This window comes from Schistocerca cancellata, chromosome 7, assembly GCF_023864275.1.
Source record: "Schistocerca cancellata isolate TAMUIC-IGC-003103 chromosome 7, iqSchCanc2.1, whole genome shotgun sequence".
Classification (NCBI taxonomy): domain Eukaryota; kingdom Metazoa; phylum Arthropoda; class Insecta; order Orthoptera; family Acrididae; genus Schistocerca; species Schistocerca cancellata.
Window position 1 is genome coordinate 167,244,800 of NC_064632.1, and position 23,448 is coordinate 167,268,247.

Consider the following 23,448-nt stretch of genomic DNA (forward strand, 5'->3'; position numbering starts at 1 on the left):
ACCTCGGGCATGGGTGTGTGTGTTTGTCCTTAGGATAATTTAGGTTAAGTAGTATGTAAGCTTAGGGACTGATGACCTCAGCAGTTAAGTCCCATAAGATTTCACACACATCTGAACATTTTTGAACACTATTAAGGTAGATACATTGTTTGTTCTCTATCAAAAACTTCCATTTGCTAACTATGACTATCAGTAGTTAGTGCCTTCAGTAGTTATTTAGCTGGCATTAGTGGCGCTCGCTGTATTGCAGTAGTTCGAGTAACGAAGATTTTTGTCAGGTAAGTGATTCATGAAAGGTATAGGTTATTGTTAGTCAGGGCCATTCTTTTGTAGGGATTTTTGAAAGTCAGATTCCGTTGCGCTAAAGATATTGTGTGTCAGCTTAGTGTTGATCAGAATAAGTAAAGAGAGTAATGTCTGAGTACGTTCAGTTTTGCTCAGATGTTTGAAAATCAAATAACGTAGAGGTTTATCAGCACAGTAATTCATCAATTTTTCAAAGGGGATGTTTCAACAGGGATGCTATTGTCGTGTAACAATTCCTCCACAGGCCGTGCATAATGAACAGGTGCTCGATAATGTTGAAAGATGCAATCGACATCCCCGAATTTCTCTTCAACACTGGGAAACAAGAAGGTACTTAAAACATGAATGTAGGCCTGTGCTATGATAGTGCCAAGGAAAACAGCAAGGAGTGCAAACACCCTCCATGGAGAACACGGCCACACGATAACCCCACCGCCTCCGAATTTTGCTGTTGCCACTACACACGCTGGCAGATGACGTTCAACAGGCATTCGCCATACTCACACCCTGCAATCGGATCGCCACATTGTGTACCGTGACTCGTCACTCCACGCAACGTTTTCCCATTGTTCAATCGTCCAATGTTTACGTTCCTTACACCAAGCGAGGCGTCCTTTGGCATTTACCGGCGTGATGTGTGGTTTATGAGCAGCAGCTCGACCATGAAACCCAAGTATTCTCACCTTCCACCTAACTGTCATAGTACATGCAGTGGCTCCTCATGCAGCTTGGAATTCCTGTGTGATCGTCTGGATACACGTCTGCCTATTACACATCATGATCCTCTTCAACTGTCGGCAGGATCTGTCAGTCAACAGACGAAGTCAACCTGTACGCTTTTGTGCTGTACGTGTCCCTTCACGTTTCCACTTCACCATCACATCAGAAACAGTGGACCTAGCGATGTTTAGAATTGTCGAAACCTCGCGTACGGGCGTATGACACAAGTGACACCCAATCACCTGACCACTTTGGAAGTCTATGAGTTCCGCAGAACGCCCCATTCTGCTCTCTCATGATGTCTAATGACTACTGACGTCGCTGATATGGAGTACCTGGCAGTAGGTGGTAGCACAATCCACCTAATATGAAAAACGTATGTTTTTGTGGGTGCCCGGATACTTTGGTCCACATAGTGTACCAGCTCTCTCTCGGACCTCCAGATGAGTTCTACTTCCTGAGCCTAATTCTCTGCCATTGTGTCCCAAGTTGAAGTGCGTTCTCTCTTTAATCATTCTTCGTTCTCGACTCTACAAATCTGCACAACTCTTGTGAGTGTGCCAACGTAAAAGGCTCTGAAATCTACTAGCCAATTATTTTTTTGGTAGCAAGACAACTACCTCTTCTCCATGCAACTTTAACTAATCATTACTCGCACAGGTCAACCAATCATTCCACACACAGGTTTTCAGTCTTTGAACACTTCTGAGATACTCCTTCACTCTTTCGCCAGTTCGATGTTTTAGCCAATGCGATCATTTCCATATAGACACTTAACGGAAATTGGTATCCTAACTTTCCCTACTCTGCTATTAATTTTGGTTAGCCAGTGACGTGCTATTTTACAACTTTTTAGGCAAGAGGTTATTCATCTCACGCGAAGAAGCGACAGTAATTCGGTCCCGTGCTATACAAAAAGAAAAGAACTGATGTTCCCAAAGCTGTCTGGCCATTTGGTAACTTCTGATGGAAAGCTAAGACATTTACCTCTCACTGACTGTCCCTCACCTAGCATTCTCAGAAGGCGACTTCTCAGTGCAAAACAAAGTTCCTTTGAAGTTTCTCCTACCTGAATGTCACTGCTTGTAAAATCAGAGACTCTCCTTGAGTTTGTCACACCACGTTGACTTCTGCTCTGAATGTAGCCTTCATCCGGATCACGCAGAGTGTCTAGCATTATGCAAAACCTACAGGAAGGCAGTCGCCAGCCCTGAAGCCCGGACAGCGTCCGGGACCTGCTCTTAGTGATCGTCTCGTCTGCGCCATCCTCTGAAAAGGCGAGATGCATTCCTAATGGGATGGGGTGGGTAGAGGGGAGGGAAGAGGAGGACCTTCTGAAGATAAGGTCACTGACCTGGGTTATTGCACCTGGCTTGTCTCACCAAGTATTCAGCTCAACTACAAAAAAGATTAGATGTCAAACCGCCACCAGGAAGAAGAAGGAATTTATATGGAAGTAGACGGCCTATTCCTGGCAGTTTCTGACACTGTTCATTGCAATATTCATTAGACTACCGTATCAAGACGCAGGAATTGTTATATCCTAGCCAGTAATGCCAACCGAACCCGCTGCCAAAAGGTTGGCAGCATCAAAGTCCGGACGCCGTCCGCATAAGCAGCGCCAGCGATACAGGAAATCGCCGCAAGTCTGCGCGCGCCACCGCTGGCTTCTGGCTTCTTAAGCGCTGGAGTCGCGAGCGCTAGGACAGTTCTGTATTCGCCGCTCAGTTGTATACTCGCCACCGATTTGTGTACTTGCTAGTCGGTTGTGTGTTCATCGCAGCAGAGTTGTTGTTTGTCGTCAGCCGACGCTGACCTAGCCGCTCCGACTCGAACTAGACAGATTTCTGTAGACACGGAGTTCACTACTGTGTTTCTGTATCTTCGTTAATAAAGATAAGTACCGACTTTTATTTAATCAGAGTGTTTGGGTTTTCATCTTTCTGTTCACTGTTCCAGCGGACCGGTCGGCCCGCTATTAAAAGTGTGGCGGTGACTTCGTAAGCCGTTTCTACAGCGAAGTGTTTGTCGCTACGAACGCCGCCACAAAAGGAATAAAGCTCAGATAATAATGATTTTAAATAAAATTATGTATAGCACATGAGATACGCCAAACTCACAAAGAACTGCCACCTATCACACAGAACAGAATAACCCCTTCAGAGCTACTGAACAAATGAGCCTCGGCTTGACCAGCTGAGGGTACTGTTTCGAATATCTTAATCGAAGGCTACGTTGTGTGGAGCCATTCCATAGATTGCCATTTTGTTTCCTACTCAATGTGGTGAGTCTACACTTCATCACCTATGATAATGTTCAGTTTCATAACGAGAAGACAGTTCGGCACAGATGTTCCTTCTCTCCACCTTATGTTCTTCAGTTAGGCTTTGAGAAGCCAGAGGCCCCAACTTTTGAATATTCTAATTGACGTACAATTGTGCCGCCAACAGAGACGTCGAGTTGAGTACTCAGATAATGGACTGTAATTCGTTGAAAAACTCAAATAAAAGTGGCCGCGGCACTACAGGCATAACAGCGGTATGCTGCCGGGTTATGCGTGGTTGATCAGACGTCTTCCTCCTTGTTCTGTTGACGATAGACGCCTCGTTCAGCTACTTCCCATGTTTCTTTCCACTGTCTGGTATCCGTAGACATTCCGTAAACGCCTGAAAATGTTTGTGTTGGTCTGATTTTTCTCCAAAACAAATTCAGTGATTGCTCTTTGCATGGCACGCGCCTCAGTTGCAGACCCCATTTTGAAGACTGGTTACAGCGCTACCATCTGTTGGGAGTTATTGCAAATACGAGATGACGTGGCACTCTTTAAGGATGACGCGAACAAAATTAGAATTATTTTGAACCAAAACTGGTTGCGAAAAAAGACGTGTTGCATTACCTATTTAACGCCCTTTGTATGTACATCAACATGTCTGTACATAATCCACAAGGCATCATACGGTGCATAGTGGTGAGTACCTTCTACCACTCATTTCTCTTATATTTTTTTTTCGTGGTCCTTACGCAAAAGTTACATTCCTGGCAGTAGAATTGTTATGCAGCCAGCCGCAAATGGCGGTTCTCCATATTTTCTCAGTCTTTCGTATACCCTCCAGGGATTTCCCTTTAAGTTCACATCGCATCTGTGTAACACACGTGTGTTGACCGAAGCTGCTGGTAAGAAGTCTGGCAGCAACCCTCTTTATTGCTTCTCCTTTAATCCGACCTGGTGTGGATTCCAAACACTCTAACAGTGCTCAAGAATGAGTTGTGTTAGTATTAAATATGCCGTGTTCCTTATAGGTGAACAACTTTTGCACAGAATTTGCTCAATAAACTGAAGTTAACCATTTGTCTTTCCTAAAACTGTCCTTCGTGCTGGTTCCATTTCATGTAGCTTTCCAACGTTATGACTCTATATTCCACCGACCTGAGAGTGTCAATCAGAACACCACTAGCACTGAATTCGAGAAGTACGAGACTCGTTTGCTCTGGTTTAGACGTTAATCCATCTGTCGGAGGAGTCATTCCGCTCGGCGGCTCTATTCTAGACGTGAAGCCATTGTTCCAGGTGAACCAGTTACATCTGAGTCAATATTCGCACTTGGGACACTAGAGATAACCATTGAGGTACGTGTGAAGAATCACTTTCAGATTTCGACGCCTGTGGGACTACATATTTCCTCTAGACTTCAGTAACCCACATCTCTTTTCATTCACACTTGAAAGATAATACGCTATTGGGAGACTACTTAAAAAAAAAAAAAAAAACTTGCACAAGAAGACGTAACAAGTTAATTCATTAACCACTTTAATGTTCCATGCAACATTATTCCAATATTAGAGTTTAGTGTGGAATGTGTCAACTGCTTCACGAGAATGGTAACTGTTTCGTTAGGATACAGCTACAGCCTACTGATTTACATTAGTAATTTCAAATTACGATTAATATATAATGTATTCATAAACCAATTATTCTAAACATACACAAATAATACACTACTGTCCATTAAAATTGCTACACCAAGAAGAAATGCAGATGATAACGGTTATTCATTGGACAAATATATTATCCTAGAACTGACATGTGATTACATTTTCACGCAATTTGGGTGCATAGATCCTGAGAAATCAGTACCCAGAAGAACCACCTCTGGCCATAATAACGGCCTTGATACGCCTGGGCATTGAGTCAAACAGAGCTTGGATAGCGTGTACAGGTACAGCTGCCCATGCAGCTTCAGCACGATACCACAGTTCATCAAGAGTAGTGACTGGCGTATTCAGACGGGCCAGTTGCTCGGCCACCATTGACCAGACGTTTTCAATTGGTGAGAGATCTAGAGAATGTGCTGGCCAGAGCAGCACTGGAACATTTTCTGTATCCAGAAAGCTCCGTACAGGACCTGCAACATGCGTTCGTGGATTATCCTGCTGAAATGTAGGGTTACACAGGCATCGAATGAAGGGTAGAGCCACGGGTCGTAACACATATGAAATGTAACGTCCACTGTTCAAAGTGCCGTCAATGCGAACAAGAGGTGACCGAGACGTGTAACAAATGGCACCCCATACCATCACGCCGGGTGATACGCCAATATGGCGATGACGAGTACACGCTTCCATTGTGCGTTCACCGCGATGTCGCCAAACACGGATGCGACCATCATAATGCTGTAAACAGAACCTGGATTCATCCGAAAAAATGACGTTTTGCCATTCGTGCGCCCAGATTCGTCGTTGAGTACTCCATCGCAGGCGCTCCTGTCTGTGATGCAGCGTCAAGGGTAACCGCAGCCATGGTCTCCGAGCTGATAGTCCATGCTGCTGCAAACATCGTCGAACTGTACGCGCAGATGGTTGTTGTCTTGCAAACGTCTCCATCTGTTGACTCAGGGATCGAGACGTGGCTGCACGATCCGTTACAGCCATGCGGATAAGATGCCTGCTATCTCGACTGCTAGTGACTATAATCTGACCTTTATCAAAGTCGAAAACGTGATGGTACGCATTCCTCCTCCTTACACGAGGCATCACAACAACGTTTCACCAGGCAACGCCGGTCAACTGCTCTTTGTTTATGAAAAATCGGTTGGAAACTTTCCTCATGTCAGCACGTTTTGGGTGTCGCCACCGGCGCCAACCTTGTGTAAATGCTCTGAAAATCTAATCATTTGCATATCACAGCATCTTCTTCCTGTCTGCTAAATGTCGCGTCTGTAGCACGTTATCTTCGTGGTGTAGCAATTTTAATGGCCAGTAGTGTAACTATCAAAGGATATTTCTATGAAGCAGTAGTAATTGGCGACCAAAAATGAACTTTTGTCAGTAATTATTGAAACAATGTGAAGTGCTGTTACTAGTCTCTAAATTGTATTTCATATTTTAAACTTATTTTATTTCAAATCGACTCATACAAGTTTTCCTCACATATTCGATAATTTTACTCGTATTTGTAAGTGGTGTTTTTTCAGATATTGTTTAAATGGTACTATATACATTAGTTTTTCGTTTTCACAATATTTTTCATCAGTGACACGATTCTAAGAGACTAAATAAGGACTTAAATGCATTATTCTTTTGAGAGAAATAAGGAAAAAATACGTTCGATGGTAACAACAAAAAAGAAAGCATCTGTGATTCGGAACCAATCTCAATGTGCACCCAAAAATATACAGCTATTCACATTATCAACAGAACAGTCTCTGCTAACGGTATACTGCGCCTTCCACATTACAGGCAACGGTTTCTACACAATGCTGGTGCCTACTCTGAAGGACAGTAACAGTTGCAAGTCTGGAAGTCTTTTGTATCGGTTGTAAATAAATAGTTGGCACTATTTAAGTTGCAGCCCTCGTATATTAATAGCCTTATAACTGATGCTATTTGAGAGACATTATCTTTGACGTCTGAGAGTTGACTGTAGATTTATGTCCATTTTCGTAAATTACATGCTGTACACTAGCAAATTCACCATATTGCCATCATGACTGAAAATCGTAGATTAGGAAGGAAGAGGAAGGAAGCAGATTTCTCTGTCATGGAAGGTGGAGCATTGTATGTATGTATGTTTCCTGTTTCCTGGATACCTGTTATTATGCAGGACATTATTATGCTCTAATAATAAGAATTTCTTGCAAGAAAAGTGCTTCAACAAAAAAGAATTTTATAAAATACTTCGACTAAAAAGCTTAAGAATATTAGGAGAAGTGGATTATTAAACATTAAGTTTGGAAATTAATTGAAAAGGAAAGATAATGGAAATAATGAACTAAATCAACAATTTATTCAATTTTACATTAAAATACATTAATAACATATTTTTGTAGGCCTCAATCTATTTAACAATTTTTAAAATTCTTCAAGTTCACTCTGATTCTTGAGTAAAATTAACAGAACAGTTAACCACAACTCTTTCACTCACTACATGTCCAACAATAGACATTGTCTATTTACACTATTATAGTTCCAACAGCCGATTTACAAGTAACGATTTTCCACAGTTTATTCACATTCTCTTCAAAGCTCACATCATGTTTCACCTCCGGCAAACTGTCAGTGTTGACTCACTAGAATAGACTTCATTGTGTTCGTTGAGTGTTCAGCAAGGACAAAATACCATAAAATATTTTGCAGTATCTTATGGTACATAGCAAAAAATCAGTTCTTGTGTAGTATGATGACAATGACATAATATCTACAAATCTACAATGAAATACGACATATACAGCTTTTATATCCTAACAGTTGTAATGACTAAATGATTCTTTTTTTTGTAATAGATTGAGTACAAGGATTTAACTCACAGATTTTTGCTGAACAATCTGTCGTTAAAATGGTAGGCTCATAATAGTAGAAGGTATTGTGGCTAAACAAGATTAGTTTTAGGTACACGCAACGGTCACGTCATTTATTTTATCAACATACAGTTCCAAATCAAGGATTGAAACGATAAAAAATAAAAAGCATTCTTCATAGGAAACCTGAAAGGTAACAGGCATTACTCTACACTTCAGTTACGAGTGTAGCTGTTAATTGGGGAATATTTAAGTACTACCATGTAGTAAAGTGTAAAAAGAAATTGACATTCAGAGATCCAAAGTGCAGGAAATGTGTATGGAGCTAAATTAAGAGAATACTATGGTATCTCAGTTACTGGTCATGACATACTTACTGGCAGTCAAAAGAAGTGAAAAGTTGAAAGATGAGACAGAGTTGTCCTTTGGACTTTGTCATTATGTTTGGCTCGGGAATCAGTACTCACACACTGGCCGTAGTAGAAAATTGACGTAAATCATCACCTGTAAGGGTATCAGAAATTGAATCAGTCACGAAATAGATGTTAGCAACCATTTAATAAAATGATCAAGTGTTGTAGAAGTTAAAATTCGATGAGGACGCTCGAAGTAATTTGAGATGTTAGATACCAGGTAAATTTATAAATGCATTGAAATAAATGTGGCTCGTCAAACTCCGCTTTCAGATTCTGCTGACGTATATGAGACAGTGTGCCTATAGTCTTCGTTGGAGTTCAGCAATACAGTACATTTGCTGACGGTGTTATCCCCAGGTAAATATCGTCGTTAGATGACTGTAAGTCTTGCAGAAATACTTCATCAAAACTTTTACTTTTTGTAAAGAATGGTAGTTTCCTTTACATGTAGATAAATGTGAGAGAGTGCCAGTAGCAGAGAGAAGTAATATAATAGTATTTGACTACAATATTTGTAGTGGATTATCTGTAGCAGGTCATGCTGTATAAATATTTAGGAAAAATTGTAGGAAGCTATGTGACATGAGAAAAACATTCAGTATATATAATAGGTAAGAGTTCCAGGAAAGTGAGCCGGCCTCGGTGGCCGAGCGGTTCTAGGCGCTCAGTCCGGAACTGCGCGACTGCTACAGTCGCAAGTTCGAATCCTACCTCGGGCATGGATGTGTGTGATGTCCTTAGGTTAGTTAGGTTTAAGTAGTTCTAAGTTCTAGGGGACTGATGACCATAGAAGTTTCGTCCCATAGTGCTCAGAGCCATTTGAACCATTTGAACCAGGAAAGTGAAGAGCATATGCAAAGAAAGTGGCATACCAGGCGTTGGTGCGACCATTTTCCAGGAAAGCCAATTGGGTAAATTTAGAGGAACAATATTAAAGTAGACTGTCTGAAAATTATTGTGTGTGTTTCACAAGAGTAATACAGTACAGATCAGGGCTCGAATATCCATGTAGCAGAAGCCAAAGGTAATGGATAAAGGAAAAATTTCATGGCAGGAACCATCACATTTATTAAAATGCTCCTTGGACCAATGAGTAACTTTGAGAGGCTGAACATTTCGTCCCCATCTACACAGGACATTTTCAACGTTGGTTATAGCTTCCATGTAATTCTCATGAGCAGCTGGGTTGCTGCTGCCTGCCGCAAATCTCATTTCTTTGTCCTTTCACATGTAAGTGTGACATTGAATACGTTTCAAAATTGGATCACAAATGGCCATGGCAGGTTTCTGCCATCCAATGTTGATATCGGTCCATGGTGGGAGAGTGGTACACTTTATTCCTCCCACTTAAAATTATTGGCATGATAGGATGATGCCTTTCAAGGTTGGTGTCCATTTCAATTAAGATATCTGGGCTGAGAGCCCTGGTAGATGTATAAAACTGCTCCCTGACGTTTCGTTGCTTAGATAAACACGCATTCACAATCATTTGACAAATGGCCCTCTATACTGATCAATAAATTCAGGGGCGTCTCAAGCTCTTACTGCTGTTTTCTGTTTTATCCCTGATGATTATTACTGCAATTGGAGATGTCATATCAAGGAATAATTTTACATATCAGACGTGGTCACTCAGTCTAGAATCTGTTATATACATATATAAGTAGAGTGTATATGTGCATGTCTGGGATATCCTCCCATGCCACTGAATCGATTTCAGCCAAATGTGGCACAGAAACAGCAGGCCTCAGAAGTATCAGCAATGTGGGGTTAATAGCATCCTAGCTTCGCTGGAAGAGGACATACAGGCAAAAACTTGTTTTCCCATCCCCTGGCATATAGACTGCCTTGCACAATAGCTATAATATGTGAGAACAGTACCAGCCTTTTAAATCGACCTGCTTTGCAGTCCAGCCTAGATGTCAGAGCAAGAAATAGTTTTTTGGTCCCTGACATGTAGGCTACAATGAATGGTAGATGTGTGGTGTTGGAGTGGTATTGACCAGCTTTATCGACCTGCTTTGTATGGGAAAAAGTACATCAGTGGCAAATAGCTGATTTTCAAGCCTCTGATATATAGCCCGCCCTTCATGACAGGTATATTGTGGGAGTAGTACCGTTTTATTGAACTGTATTGCAGGGGTTACATTTGCCAATGAGCATGACTGGCGACTGTTTGAGGTGGACAGACTAGGGGATGGACAGATGGACAGACGAGGGGATGGATACAGTGACAGAGAGGAGGAAACAGGCAGAGAGAGGGGACTAAGGGACATTCATGATGCAGATGGAAGATGTAGATGAGTGGTGGATATGTAAAAAAGGAAGAGGGGGAGGTGGAGATGAGAGAGTGAGGGGAGGAGGATATGATCAGTGAGATGGGGGAAGAAGATACTGTCAGAGGGGGCTGGCGGAAATGGACACAGAGAAGTGGAGGTGAAGATGTAGAGAGAGAGATTCTGAGAGTGGGGCAGAGGAGATGGATATATAGTGGGAGGTTGAGGTGAACAGACAGAGGGAGGCAGGGGTGGACAAGAGAAGGGGAGGAGGTGGAGGTGCTCTACTTATGTGTTGAAGGGTGTGTAGCGTGAGGAAGTACGCAAAAACGTGTCAATGTGTGGATGGGACCTTCACAGAAGCTTAATACCGCGACTGAAGGTACCCTCTATAAGTGATACTCTCCAAGAAATTTATTCACTTGCGGCATAACAACGCGGTATATATCAATATCTGAATTTTCATCGCAACGTTATGTCGTCCATGGACTGCAGTTTGGAAACTGCAACTGTTTACGACAACAAAATAAAAACTGAAACAATTATCTGTGTCAATCGCTTCCTATTTTCCCCCACGAAGCGTTTCGAAGACTTACATTCTCATCTTTAGATGGATCAGCATATCACATTAGACTTTAGTTTGCTGGATGTAGCCATCGTCTACTCTGAGTTTCATTTCGCTACAAATCACGTAGGATAAGTTTTAAACAGTAATAAAGTCTCTTGCAAAATTTTATTGCAGAAGGAACGATGAAGTTCCTCATAAGTATACATTTTCATCTTTAAATTTCTCACAAACACTAAACCACAACATAAACAGACCAGAGATTTTGCAGATGCAGTAGCAGTCCTTATAAGTCGACGCCGATTCAATATCAGTTTACGTAGCGAATCAGATATAGATCACATACATACAAGTGCTTAACTCTTCAAACCTGTTAAGTTTAAGAATATTATTTCAAAAAATAAGAATATGATAAATAAAACACTTATAAACCTGTATTTTACCTTACTTTTATGGTAATGTTTCTGCTTGGTGATTTAGAAGTTTTCTTATGATTCACGTCACTCAAAAGTAGAAAGAAATAAAAATTACTGTGCATCGTCTTTCTGCTGGAACATATTGAAAGTAGCTCTATTGTCGTTTGCGATTTGTAATTGCAGTGTCTTTCACTTTAATGAGTGCTGAATATAATGCATTGATGGCGAAACGAAACTCAAAACAGAGAGCTGGCTACATCCAGCAAACAAAATTAAATGGAATCCACTGATCCACCTGAAGGTGAGGTTTTAACGTCTAACGTATGGTGAGAGAAAATAAAAGGTTACTGACACAGATAACAGTCTAAATTTATCTTTTACTTTCATCGTAGTTTGGTTCTAGTATATCCGTTCTTGGAAGTGTTAGCAGTCTCTTTAACAGCAAATCGTTAAAATTCAGGAGGCGCACGAAACTGTGTCCTTTGTGCGGGATATCTCGAGAGACAAAGGCATGTTAAAGTTTCGTCGCATGGTGTGGCGATAAGCCCCTTAGGTGAGGGAGCAGCCCCTCAGCCTATTGTTCCGCGCGGCTACAAATTAAACGAACGCCCTGGCGAGTGGCGGAGAGTGCTTTTGGCACGCCGCCGAGCTTGTGGGAGCCAGCCAGCAAGCCAGATAAGGGCAGAGTGCCACACACTGAGTGGGCAGTCGGCCCCTTTTATCTGCGACATACGGCGCTAGCAAACAGGCGCGTTTATCACACGCGGGCACTGCTAGGCTACTCTGGTGGCAGGAAGTGGGTGGCCTAGCCCAGTGTTCTTGGTTGTCCCGCCAATTTCTCCCAAGGAGAGGCCTGTGCAAACTGTTCGTTTCAAACAGCCAACAGCTTAAGAGCAGCTGAGATCAAAGCTTCTAAAACACCGGCACTTGTAACCTTCTGGGAGAAGAGCACCAGAATATTCTTCAGTGTTATTCTCTTTCGTAAGTAGCATCCATCGATAGACAACTATCGTACGTTAGTGTAGAAAAAATATAGTTTATCACACTATTCCACATTTAACACTTATCTCATAAATTTTTTTAAGGTTCCTTCCGGCATATTATTCACTTGCTTTCGCTGAACCTTCACAAGGACCTGTAGTCCATTGTTGTCAATAAATGTCTCAGCAGATAATAATCGGGTTCTGGATTGATGTGAATCAGCTCTGCGTTGATTATAATGCAGCATGTGATAGCAGATACAGAGAGCAACTGTACCGTGCTTTGACTGAACTAGGAATCTCTGGAAAATTGCTAAGGCTTGTGAGAATAGCAAGGAATGAAGCACACAGCAATATAAGAACGGGAGGAACGGTGTCTCATCCACTAAGTATATAAGATGGTGGAAGGCAAGGAGATAAGCTGGCATATCACCTTTTTAATGTTGCCTTGGAGAAGGTTGTGAGGAACGATCAGTACAGATACTCGCTTATGTTCATGTCAATATGTATTGCGCTTTCAACCGCCCAGCCTGTGTTTTTCATATTTTCTCTCTCGCTACGTGTAAACTATTAGTTCTACAGAAAAAAATGAACCAGACCTTTTTGTAGGAAATTTAATGTAGTAAAATCTTGTACGGGGATATGTTTTCGTTGGAGATCGCGGTTTTCGAGTTGTTCGAGAAAAACGCGTTTTAAGATCTCTTCTGTAGGCTACATTTTTCTTGAATAATTCGAGAATTACGGCCTCTAGCGAAAATTTACCCCAGTACCCCCTCAACATTCCATCTGCTCCCACCCACTTTCAACTGCTCCAGCATGACGCGCTCTTCACCGTCAAACCAACCCTTCACATATCTCTATCCTTCCTCGAGCTTCACCACCCATTTAATCGCCACCAATGCTCATCGGACGTACAGTCATTTTGGTCCTGATTTTGCCGTCAACAATTATAACTATTTCAGCCATCTCACAAATAGCTAAAATACATGGAACTGTCTGTTCTCCCAGTCTGTTACTGTCTCGACTGCATATCCACAAATAAGGATGAAATCTGATTATTCGAATGTACGAAAAGAAACTAACTATATCAGTGTATTTTACTGTTGACTTGATAACAAATATTAGCATTGACGACCGTGAAGCAGAGAGGCTTTTATGTTATTTGACGCTACAGTAAGAACATTGCCGCTCAGGACGCTGCAAATAATTTCGTGGTATATGGTAAAGAAGAGATGACGGAAAGCGGCAGTTAACACGTATATATTACATCTACAGTTCACGCCGGTTCTGAAATACTGTTTTGGAAAAAAATTTACTGCCGACTGGTGCCACAATTGGTGCACAATCTGTTTTACAGACAACAAAATTCAAAATAGTAATATCGTGAACTTAAAGAAGTTATCTAAAAGGACACCAAAACGAATTATGTTGTATAGGACAGAATAGCTACCGTCAGTACATGTAGAAGAGAATGAATAATGTTTCTAGATGCGTTTTTCGGCGTCTATAAAGGTAGCACTGGACGACTGAAGCTAATTTCATTTGATAACATTATCTTGCAGAGAGTAATTATTCACAATTTGTCACGGTTTCCGTTATAAGATGTACTTTTCCAGAGGCTAGAATCCACGGAAGAAACGTCATTCAGTATCGAGAATTTAAATTAAATGAGATAGGGCTCTTTGTTTCGTGGCCACCCCTCTAAATTGGAAGCATAAAATTCTCATTATTTTCTGAAGACGTCTAATTGGTTCAAATGGCTCTGAGGACTAAGGGACATTTATGGGCATCAGTCCCCTAGAACTTAGAATTACTTAAACCTAACTAACCTAAGGACATCACTCAACACCCAGTCATCACGAGGCAGAGAAAATCCCTGACCCCGCCGGGAATCGAACCCGGGAACGAAGACGTCTAATTACTAGTGAATCGGATAGAACAGATGTTCGTAGCCTGTTCTTAATCCCAGCACTGATTTCCAGTTACTAATTTCTAGCGATCGTGGTTTAAGGATCTTCTTCATTGTCTTCTGGAGGATATATCTGTCGTTAATGTTGAATCTGAACGATTGTAGTCCCTAGAAAGGATCTGCAGTCTCATAGAGTTGACTTTGAGAAACCATTGTCTTTCAAAGTTAGTCATTTTTACGACATGATAAAGTGTTGAATGTGCACTCCATCGTTTCTGGGGTAGAGGCTCTTCTACCATCAAGGAATCTCCAGTAAATGGGACACGTTTCAGTGTGATTGTGATCTCACCTAATACCAAGTTTACATCCATTTCGTAGCAGTTTTCCGATATATATAAAGCGCCAGTGCTGTAGTCAGCTTTCCCCTCCTGACAGAAGTGCAATGTATTACAATAATAAAGGAGGTATCTTAAACAATAACCAAGGACGAATCGTATTAATATCAGTCATAGATTGTGAGAACAAAAACTGGTTTCAAGTTGACACTTTTAATACACATTTTATCGGCTACAGCTGTGGGTCAATTCTGCACATACTATGAAGCATCTATTAAACGCCTTGCTACAGTTGTCGACATCAGGATTGTTTTGGATGCAGATGCTCTTCACAGAAACTGTTAACTGCAGATACATACGTGTAGTGGGCTACACTATCATCAAGAAATCTCCAGTTCAAGACTCAGTAAAGTGCCTGGGCAGAGCTGTGTGCTGTAAAATGCTCCGTCTATCTTCGTTTGGCAAACTTTCGTAGCTGAGTATTAGAGGGTAACTGAGGATGGTGACGATCCTAATGGATGTCATTACCATCTGTTGAAAGGACCCTCCGTCCTATATGACGTATTATATTTCTGTCGTAGAATTATCGCTCAGTCGCCTGTCCATTATTATTATCATGCAGGCGATGGTGTCTGGAGTAGATAAACACAACGCTGCTCTTCAACAGGGAAGACCCTATCCCAGCGACAAAGAGACTGCACTTTCCCAAATTCATCCGTGTAGTTTTCACAACCAGGAGCTGATCTTCAGCTGTTGACTATGCAGGAATGGTGACTGTGTGATGCAGCATGCAAGATATGACAGCTATTGTAGATCTTTCTTCCAGTCAACATTGCTAGACATGCACATGCAACTGGTACAGTGACGCCATGGGGACACTTGTCATGTCATCTGTTCAACTTCAATCCTACAGTCATGTACAAACTCCCGCTCATATCCACCTTCAAGCAGAGCACTACAGGCAACACAATTAACCGGCAGTCGTGTTATCAGCACAACATGCTATTGCAATCCACCAGTATGTGTTTCCAGCTCCTCCTTGTATCCAGAACTCTATATCCACGTGTATAAATCACATGTATACATCTCCTGGCTGAGAGAAGGAACGGTGCCTCTATGGTACTGCGTCCAAGTCAGGATTCCTGGTCTAGGCCATCCCTCATACAGCCCTACCAGAAGGTAGTGCCTATCTTCAGCCTGAGGAGCAGTGGCGTCTGCATGTGATCCTCAGATTATGTTGCTTGACCTAGACCTTCCCCATGATAGTGTCCAACTTGAGAGAGAAAGAGGAAGACCAAATGCCACTATTTAGGGGTGGTGACACGCGACCTGGACCAATTGTGGAGTCTTGACTACCTGCTGTCACTGGTGTCCATCTTCAGGGTGAAAATGAATGACGTCTGGTTGTTGTATCCACTTGATGATGCTAAATCCTGTGGTCAGGTCTACCAATCAACAGTGCCCACTGTGTTGAGGAAGTGAGAGGCCACCTCGATCTTATGTGAAATCTGGACTACCTGCCACAGGTGTCCAGTTTGATGGGGAGTGGGAACGACGTCTGAATGTCGTGACCAGTTGGTGATGCTTGATCTAGACATTCCCTGTGGACAGGTCTACCAGTCAACTGTGCCCAGCTTGACGCCGAAAGAGAAAAGCGGCGTGCCGCCTTGTTGACGAGGCGAGGCTCGACCTGGAGCCTCCGTTAAGTGTGGACTACCTGCCACTGGTGTCCAACTTCTGGCTGAGCATGGCCAGCGGCCCCACGGTGCCGGGCACGAACCGACCGGAGGAGGAGGCGCCGCCGCTGGTGCTGGAGGTGGAGCCGCCGGTGCCGCCGCCGCTGCCGCCCCCGCCGCCCCCGGGGTTGTTGCGGCCATGACTGTGCCCGTGGCTGTTCACCTGCGGCACGTAGCCAGCGCGCGACATCTGCGCCGTCTCGTAAAGCTGCTTCTGCATCACGGCCAGCGACACCTTGTTGGCACGCAGGAACTCCTGTAAGCAAGTCGAGACGAAATGTTCTCAGTACTCAGTCCCACACATTCTATCCAGCAGCACTTCATCACGCTCGCAGAAACAGTTAAATCGGTATGCACGCTCGAACCTTTCAAGCACTACTAGAATGTCGAACACACTGGTTAAGAGTTACTACATAATGTCCCCAGGCAAAAAATTAGTCAACCCCTTGGAAGCGTACATCCTTTATTTTGTAGAGTCCTGGCTCCAGGAATTCTACCTAAGTCGTAGCAGTGAAAGGGTGTGTATACGGCAATCGGTTGTGTGCAACCGGCTCGCTACGGCGTGGTTTACACTGCAGTGATAAACTATGCTGCATGGTATGCGATACGATGCAGAAGCAACGCGCATCGGTGAAGCGCATAGGTCCGCAGCTCGTGGTCGTGCGGTAGCGTTCTCGCTTCCCACGCCCGGGTTCCCGGGTTCGATTCCCGGCGGGGTCAGGGATTTTCTCTGCCTCGTGATGACTGGGTGTTGTGTGATGTCCTTAGGTTAGTTACGTTTAAGTAGTTCTAAGTTCTAGGGGACTGGTGACCATAGATGTTAAGTCCCATAGTGCTCAGAGCCATTTGAAGCGCATAGAAAGGGAGCGACTTAACTGGTTTACATTGGGACGACAGTGGTACAATACTAATACATTTCTCTACTGAATCGCCCGGCGCAACACGGAGTGCTGGGTCTTCCACGCATCTCGTATCGCACGATGCGCGGGAGTCAAATTTCCTGGTCATCGAATTTGCCTAAAAGAATTGTTTTATGCAGATGAAGAAAAGCTACACCACGTCTCTGTCGTTAGTTTCTTAGTAAAGCTTTTAATTTTAGCGTAAAAAAAACAGAAACCACTGTTTAGGGATTCTCCCGTGTTATCTGTTACGCAGCCTTTCTCATTCAATTCTGAGAAAATTATTCTATAAAAGAAAGTTAATTTACCGCATCTTATAGGTACATATCACAACTTGACAGTGAATTGGTTTTGTTTTCGTTATTGCCCGTAGTTACTGTGATTTCAAAGCAAAGTACATAATAGCGCATATACTGGGTTACAGTTATTGTACTATATGAAATAAAAAATTTGTAAATGGTTTCCGTTAGGACGTTGAAACTGCACGGTTTGCCGCGGAGCACAATGGGAATTAGTGTGCCCCATATGGTTTGGTTTAGCGACGAAGTCCACTTTCATTTGAATGGGTTCGTCAATAAGCAAAATTGGCGCATTTGGGGAACTGAGAATTCACATTTCGCGATCGAGAAGTCTCTTCACCCTCAACGGGTGACTGTGATGGTGGGCAGTGTCCAGTTACGGAATAATCGGTGCGATATTTCTTGATGGCACGGCGACTACCAGACGGTATGTGAAGGTTCTCGAAGATGATTTCATTCCCATTATCCAAAGAGACCCTGATTTCGACAAAATGTGGTTCATGCAAGACGGAGTTCGACGCCAACGAAGCAGGGGAGTGTTTGATGTACGGGAGGAACACTCTGGGGACCTCGTTCTGGATCTGGCTTACCCAGACGCCACTGGCATGGCTCTCGATTGGCCGCCTTATTCTCCGGATCTGAACATATTCGACTCCTTTTTGTGGGGCTATATTAAAGACAAACTGCCCTAAGACAAAAGCCGTAAAACCAATGTTGAACCGAAAACAGCCATTCAGGAGGTCATCGACAGCATCGATGTTCCGTCACTTTAGCGGATCATGCAGAATTTCGCTATTCGTCTGCGCGACATTATCGCCAACGATGGCAGGCATATCGAACATATTAGAATATCTTTAGTGATGTTTGGTTTACATGATGAATAAAGTGTGCGCATGTCGTAGTTTCAGACTAATTTACGTTTCTTTTCATGTAGTTCAATAATTGTCACCCTGTATTTTGAAAAGTTTACAGTGAAAAATTTTGTCGAGGTCCAGTTTACGTTTGGTGTATTTTACGGCATATTTTACTGCGTAATGAATGTAGCTAATATGCCTAAATTGTTTTCAGCGCTGGAAGGATAGCCATACCTGATTCCAGTTCGAGTAAATACATAATACAATTCTGGCGTTTGACCACCGCTACGACGCATCACACTCGGCGCTATGACCGCGCGCCACGCTATGCCGAACTGTCAAGTGTTGCAACCGATACAAGCAGAAGTATTTACTCGCACGTGTGATTTCAAGCAGGAAAGACGTCTTGATTTGTGCATTTCTTTCTGTGCTGCGTGCAATCAACACGTCGTTCACACTAATGGACTGATCGGAGACATTATCATTTTTCCAGTTAGTAGAGGAAAGCCTTTGACTGTGGGATTTCGGTCCGTAATTGATTTTGTATGACACAGTTTTATCTACCTTCCCTTACACAATTTTATCTATCAGTTTCTTCCAACTAGCTTAGAAATGAATAACGGTTATCTCCAGTATAACTTGAAGAAGCCAGTGCGCTTTTACAATTGTTTGTAATATAGAACAGAGTCTTTATGAACATCATTGCTATCGCATAATCATTGTGTAAGCATTTGACATGGCGAGCCCTTTGTTGGAAACGCTACACTAGCATCTGTGAGAGCTGTCTCGTTATATTTTGCAAGTCCGTGGGCATTCTCCCTTCTTCCGTTACACCTGTTCGATATTAATAGCTTTGCATGGGTGCACCCTGTACTTCCTTTTGTTCTTCAGCTGTTTAAGCTTTCAGTAATGATAAGCCACAATAACGTCCTTTTCAGAAATGCTCATGACTGCAACTGGGCGAGAAAAGTGGTTCTATAGTTGAACCTTGTGTAAATGGAATGGGACTAAGTGTGCAGTCACCGCAAGACACAACATTTGCTAGGTGGTAGCCTTTAAATCGGCCGCGGGCCGTTAGTATATGTCGGACCCGCGTGTCGCCACTATCAGTGATTGCAGACCAAGCGCCGCCACACGGCAGGTCTAGTCCAGAGAGACCCCCTAGCTATCGCCCAATTGTACAGCCGAATTTGCTAGCGATGGTTCACTGTCTACATACGCTCTCATTTGCAGAGACGACAGTTTAGCATAGCCTTCAGCTACGTCATTTGCTACGACCTAGCAAGGCGCCATATTTAGTTACTATAATTACTATCTTCAAGAATGTATTCTGAACAGATAATATTGTGAATCATGTACCGTCAAGAGCGACGTTCATCATTAATGGATTAAAGTTAAGTATCAAACTAATTACGTCCGCTTTCTGAATTCTCATTCCTTGTCATGTTCCAGACCTCCTCACGCCAGCCTGCGTGAGCTAAAACGCGTGCATTTCAGCCTCCACTCGTAACACGGTGTTGGCTCTTTTGCTAACACAAAATTGGCGACGAGGATGGGATAACGGTGTTCTTAACTATACTGACATATGTCGTTGAGACTGCCCTGATTTCATTGTGTAATGGCTTCGCCACAATCTCGAGATGTACTGTCCGAATTTTATGACTTACAGAATCAGCAGATACAGGCATTACTGGATGCATTTGGACAGCTCGTCCAGGGTCAATGTGCAATGCAAAACGATGCGGCAGCCACCGCTCCACCGCTAATGCAGCCACAACACGCAGTTGCACTGATCTACAGACCTTTTGATGCTGCACTGGAAAGCTGGAGAGAGTGGTCACGTCAATTTGGATTCCATCTCGCCGCCTACAGAATTCAAGGTAACGAGCGGCAGCCTTTTCTTTTGTCGTCCGTCGGTGTGCAAACCTACTGTGTGATAGTCAAATTATTTCCCCGAAGCGACGTAGCAACTCTGTTCTATGAAGAAATTTTGTCTGCATTAGATGCATATTTCAAACAATCAGTCAATGTAGTAGCGAATCAGTATACCTTCTTTCGTACAAAACATACGGCAGGTCAGACTAAGCGGGAGTGGGTTGCAACCTTGCAAGGCCTTACTAGGGATTGTGCTTTTCAGTGTCAATGTGGACTCCCATATTCAGATACTATGGTACGTGATGCAACTGCCCAGAACGTTTGTGATTTTCGTATAAGGGAACAGATTTTGAAACTAGTTAACCCCTCCCTTCAACAAGTGATGGACATATTGGATCGGCAGGACACACTTGACTTTGCTCAGGAATCATTTGAAACTTCATCAGCCATGTGTCAGGTTAATCGGCCTGGCGGGCGAGCTGCACAGAGCAGTAAACAGCCCTCGCGCCCGGCCGCGCCGCTGCCGCCAGGCTCTCAGCCACGTGTGCTTCAGCCATGTGTGCTGCGCCGGCAAGCAAATGCAGTGCTCAAATCATGCCCGCGGTGGGCTACTAAACATTTGCGTGAGAATTGCCCGTCACACCAAGCTATTTGCTTTTACTGTAATAAAAAACTACATGTTCAGAGTGTTTGCCAGAAACAGCTCAGATCGGAAACTCAAAACCATTCCAGGCCCTTTGCTTCACGCTGGAATCGGAATCGAACCAAGGATACTCAGGCTCACGAAACGTCGCCCATGGAAATTCATGTTGTACATTCCACTCCACCCAGTGCCACTCTCTCTAACAGTGACTGTGTTCGCCCCACAAATAGTCTGCGTCAACATCGCCGGGACTCCTGTCAGGTCGCAAGTGATTTTGTACCAGCGTGTTCACGCTGCACGAGACAGTGGCTCTTGTCATCAGCAGGACAATAAACTCATTGTAGACTTGGACACTAATGGCAAAGTGATACCATTTCAGCTCGATACCGGAGCTGCAGTTTCACTGATCAATCAAGACACTTACAAACTTCTGGGCACACCTCAGTTGCATGCCGCAAATGTTAAGTTAACTAGCTATTCAGGTCAAGAGATCCCTGTGTTAGGACAGTGCAGTCTTCTTGCAACATTCAAAGGACAAACAAAACTTGTCATTTTACGTCCTTCGTTCTTCTTCTGCAGTGAACTTGTTTGGTTTCGATTCATTTCAGTTGTTTAACTTGTCTACAGTAAATCGGGTCCTATCAGTGAACCAGACTGTGTCTTCAGAAAGTGTTTCTCGTCTGTGTGAAGAATTTACAGACATTTTTGCACCGGACTTTGGTTGCGCTAAGAACTATAAAGTACATTTGGCATTGAAAGTAAACGCGCAACCGAAATTTTTCAGAGTGCGCAATGTTTCCCACGCATTGCGTGATGAGGTCGCAAAAATATTACACGATTTGGAATCACAAGGTGTAATTGAACGTGTGCAGGCTCCTCTCTGGGCATCACCCTTAGTAATTTTGCCAAAACCTTCGTGAAAATTGAGACTTTGTGTGGACTTCAAGGAAACAGTGAATCCACAACTAGTGATTGCAACTTTTCCTTTACCCCGCCCGGAAGATCTTTTTGACAAACTGTGCCCAGGCACATATTTTTCGAAGTTGGACCTAGTAGATGCGTTTTGGTGGTTAACACGCATCTTGGTTTGTATCAATTCAAACGACTGCCATTTGGGTGTGCATCCGCCCCTGCATTGTTTCAGCAATATCTACAAACTGTTTGGCGTCGGTCCCTACTGCAGCAAACTATCTGGACAATATTGTGATCTCCGGAAAGACGGAAGAAGAACATTTAGCAAATCTCAGAACATTATTTCAGGTCTTGCGACAAAATGGTCTTCGCTTACGGAAGGACAAATGTGTGTTTTTTGCTAGTGACTTGCCATACCTGGGACATGTACTCAATGCCCAAGGCATACATCCCAGTTACACGCACCTCCGTGCCATACAAGAGTTGCCTTCGCCGTAGAATTTGAAGCAGCTACAGAGTGTGCTGGTGAAAATCAATTATTATCACAGATATGTGCCGTGTGCCTCTTCCATTTCAGCTTCACTTCATCGCTTACGCCGTAAAGGTGTTCCGTTTGCCTGGACGACGGAATGCGAACGCGCCTTTCGCCGGTTGAAATCGGCGTTGCTTTCGAAGTCTTGCATTACGCCATTCGATCCCCAGAAGCCCCTTTTGTTGATGGTGGATGCATCGGATTTCGGGATCGGTGCTGTGCTTGCGCACAAAGATGGCTCACACGATCGCCCTATTGCCTTTGCGTCCAAATTGCTCTCGTCTGCGCAAAGAAATTATTCACAGATCGAGAAAGAAGCATTGGCTCTCGTATTTGGTGTTACAAAGTTTCATGACTTCTTGTATGGTCGTCACTTTACCATATTCACAGACCAAAAACCTTTGACATCGCCTTTTCATCAGAATAAGCCCGTACCTCCACGTACAGTGCAGAAATTCATTCTCTGGTCTATTTTCCTCTCGCAGTACCGCTACGATATCTTGTATCGGTCCACTGCTAAGCACGGAAACGCCTATGAGTTGTCCCGTTTATCTGTTGCTGAGGATAGAGCATTCGATTCCTCTGAACTTGCTTGCATGTTCATTGATTCGGAAACCGATGACGTGGTCGAATCGTTTCCGACTGATTTTCGTCGTGTAGCTACAGCCACAACTGCCGGCCCTGTCCTTGCTACCGTTCTGCGTTTCATTGCTACGCAATGACCCTTGTCAAAGTCACGGTTCGGGGACCCGTTGGTTCGCCGATTTTTTGCTCACAAGGAGAGACTTTTTGTTCGCCGTGGTGTTTTGCTGTTGCGTTCTGATAATGATCAGTCCAGGGTCGTGGTCCCACGTTCGTCACAGTCCTCTATCTTACAGCTTCTCCACCAAGGACATTGGGGTATATTGAAAACGAAACAACTTGCTCGTCAGCACTGTACTTGGTTTGGAATCGATGCCACGATTACGAATATGTGCTCCT

General features: G+C 43.4%; 1 protein-coding gene across 1 annotated transcript in view; it reads right to left on the reverse strand.

Annotated features, from left to right (window-relative positions):
* Window positions 1-16,268: 16,268 nt before the first annotated feature.
* Window positions 16,269-23,448, reverse strand: part of LOC126092687 (potassium channel subfamily K member 13-like) — a 459,545-nt gene continuing 452,365 nt past the window's right edge. The window contains exons 8-9 of the mRNA XM_049908410.1: window positions 16,628-16,709; window positions 16,269-16,552 (exon numbers count right to left, since the gene is read on the reverse strand). Coding sequence (XP_049764367.1) covers window positions 16,431-16,552; window positions 16,628-16,709 — 204 coding nt within the window. The 3' untranslated portion in view covers window positions 16,269-16,430. The remainder of the gene's footprint in view (window positions 16,553-16,627; window positions 16,710-23,448) is intronic.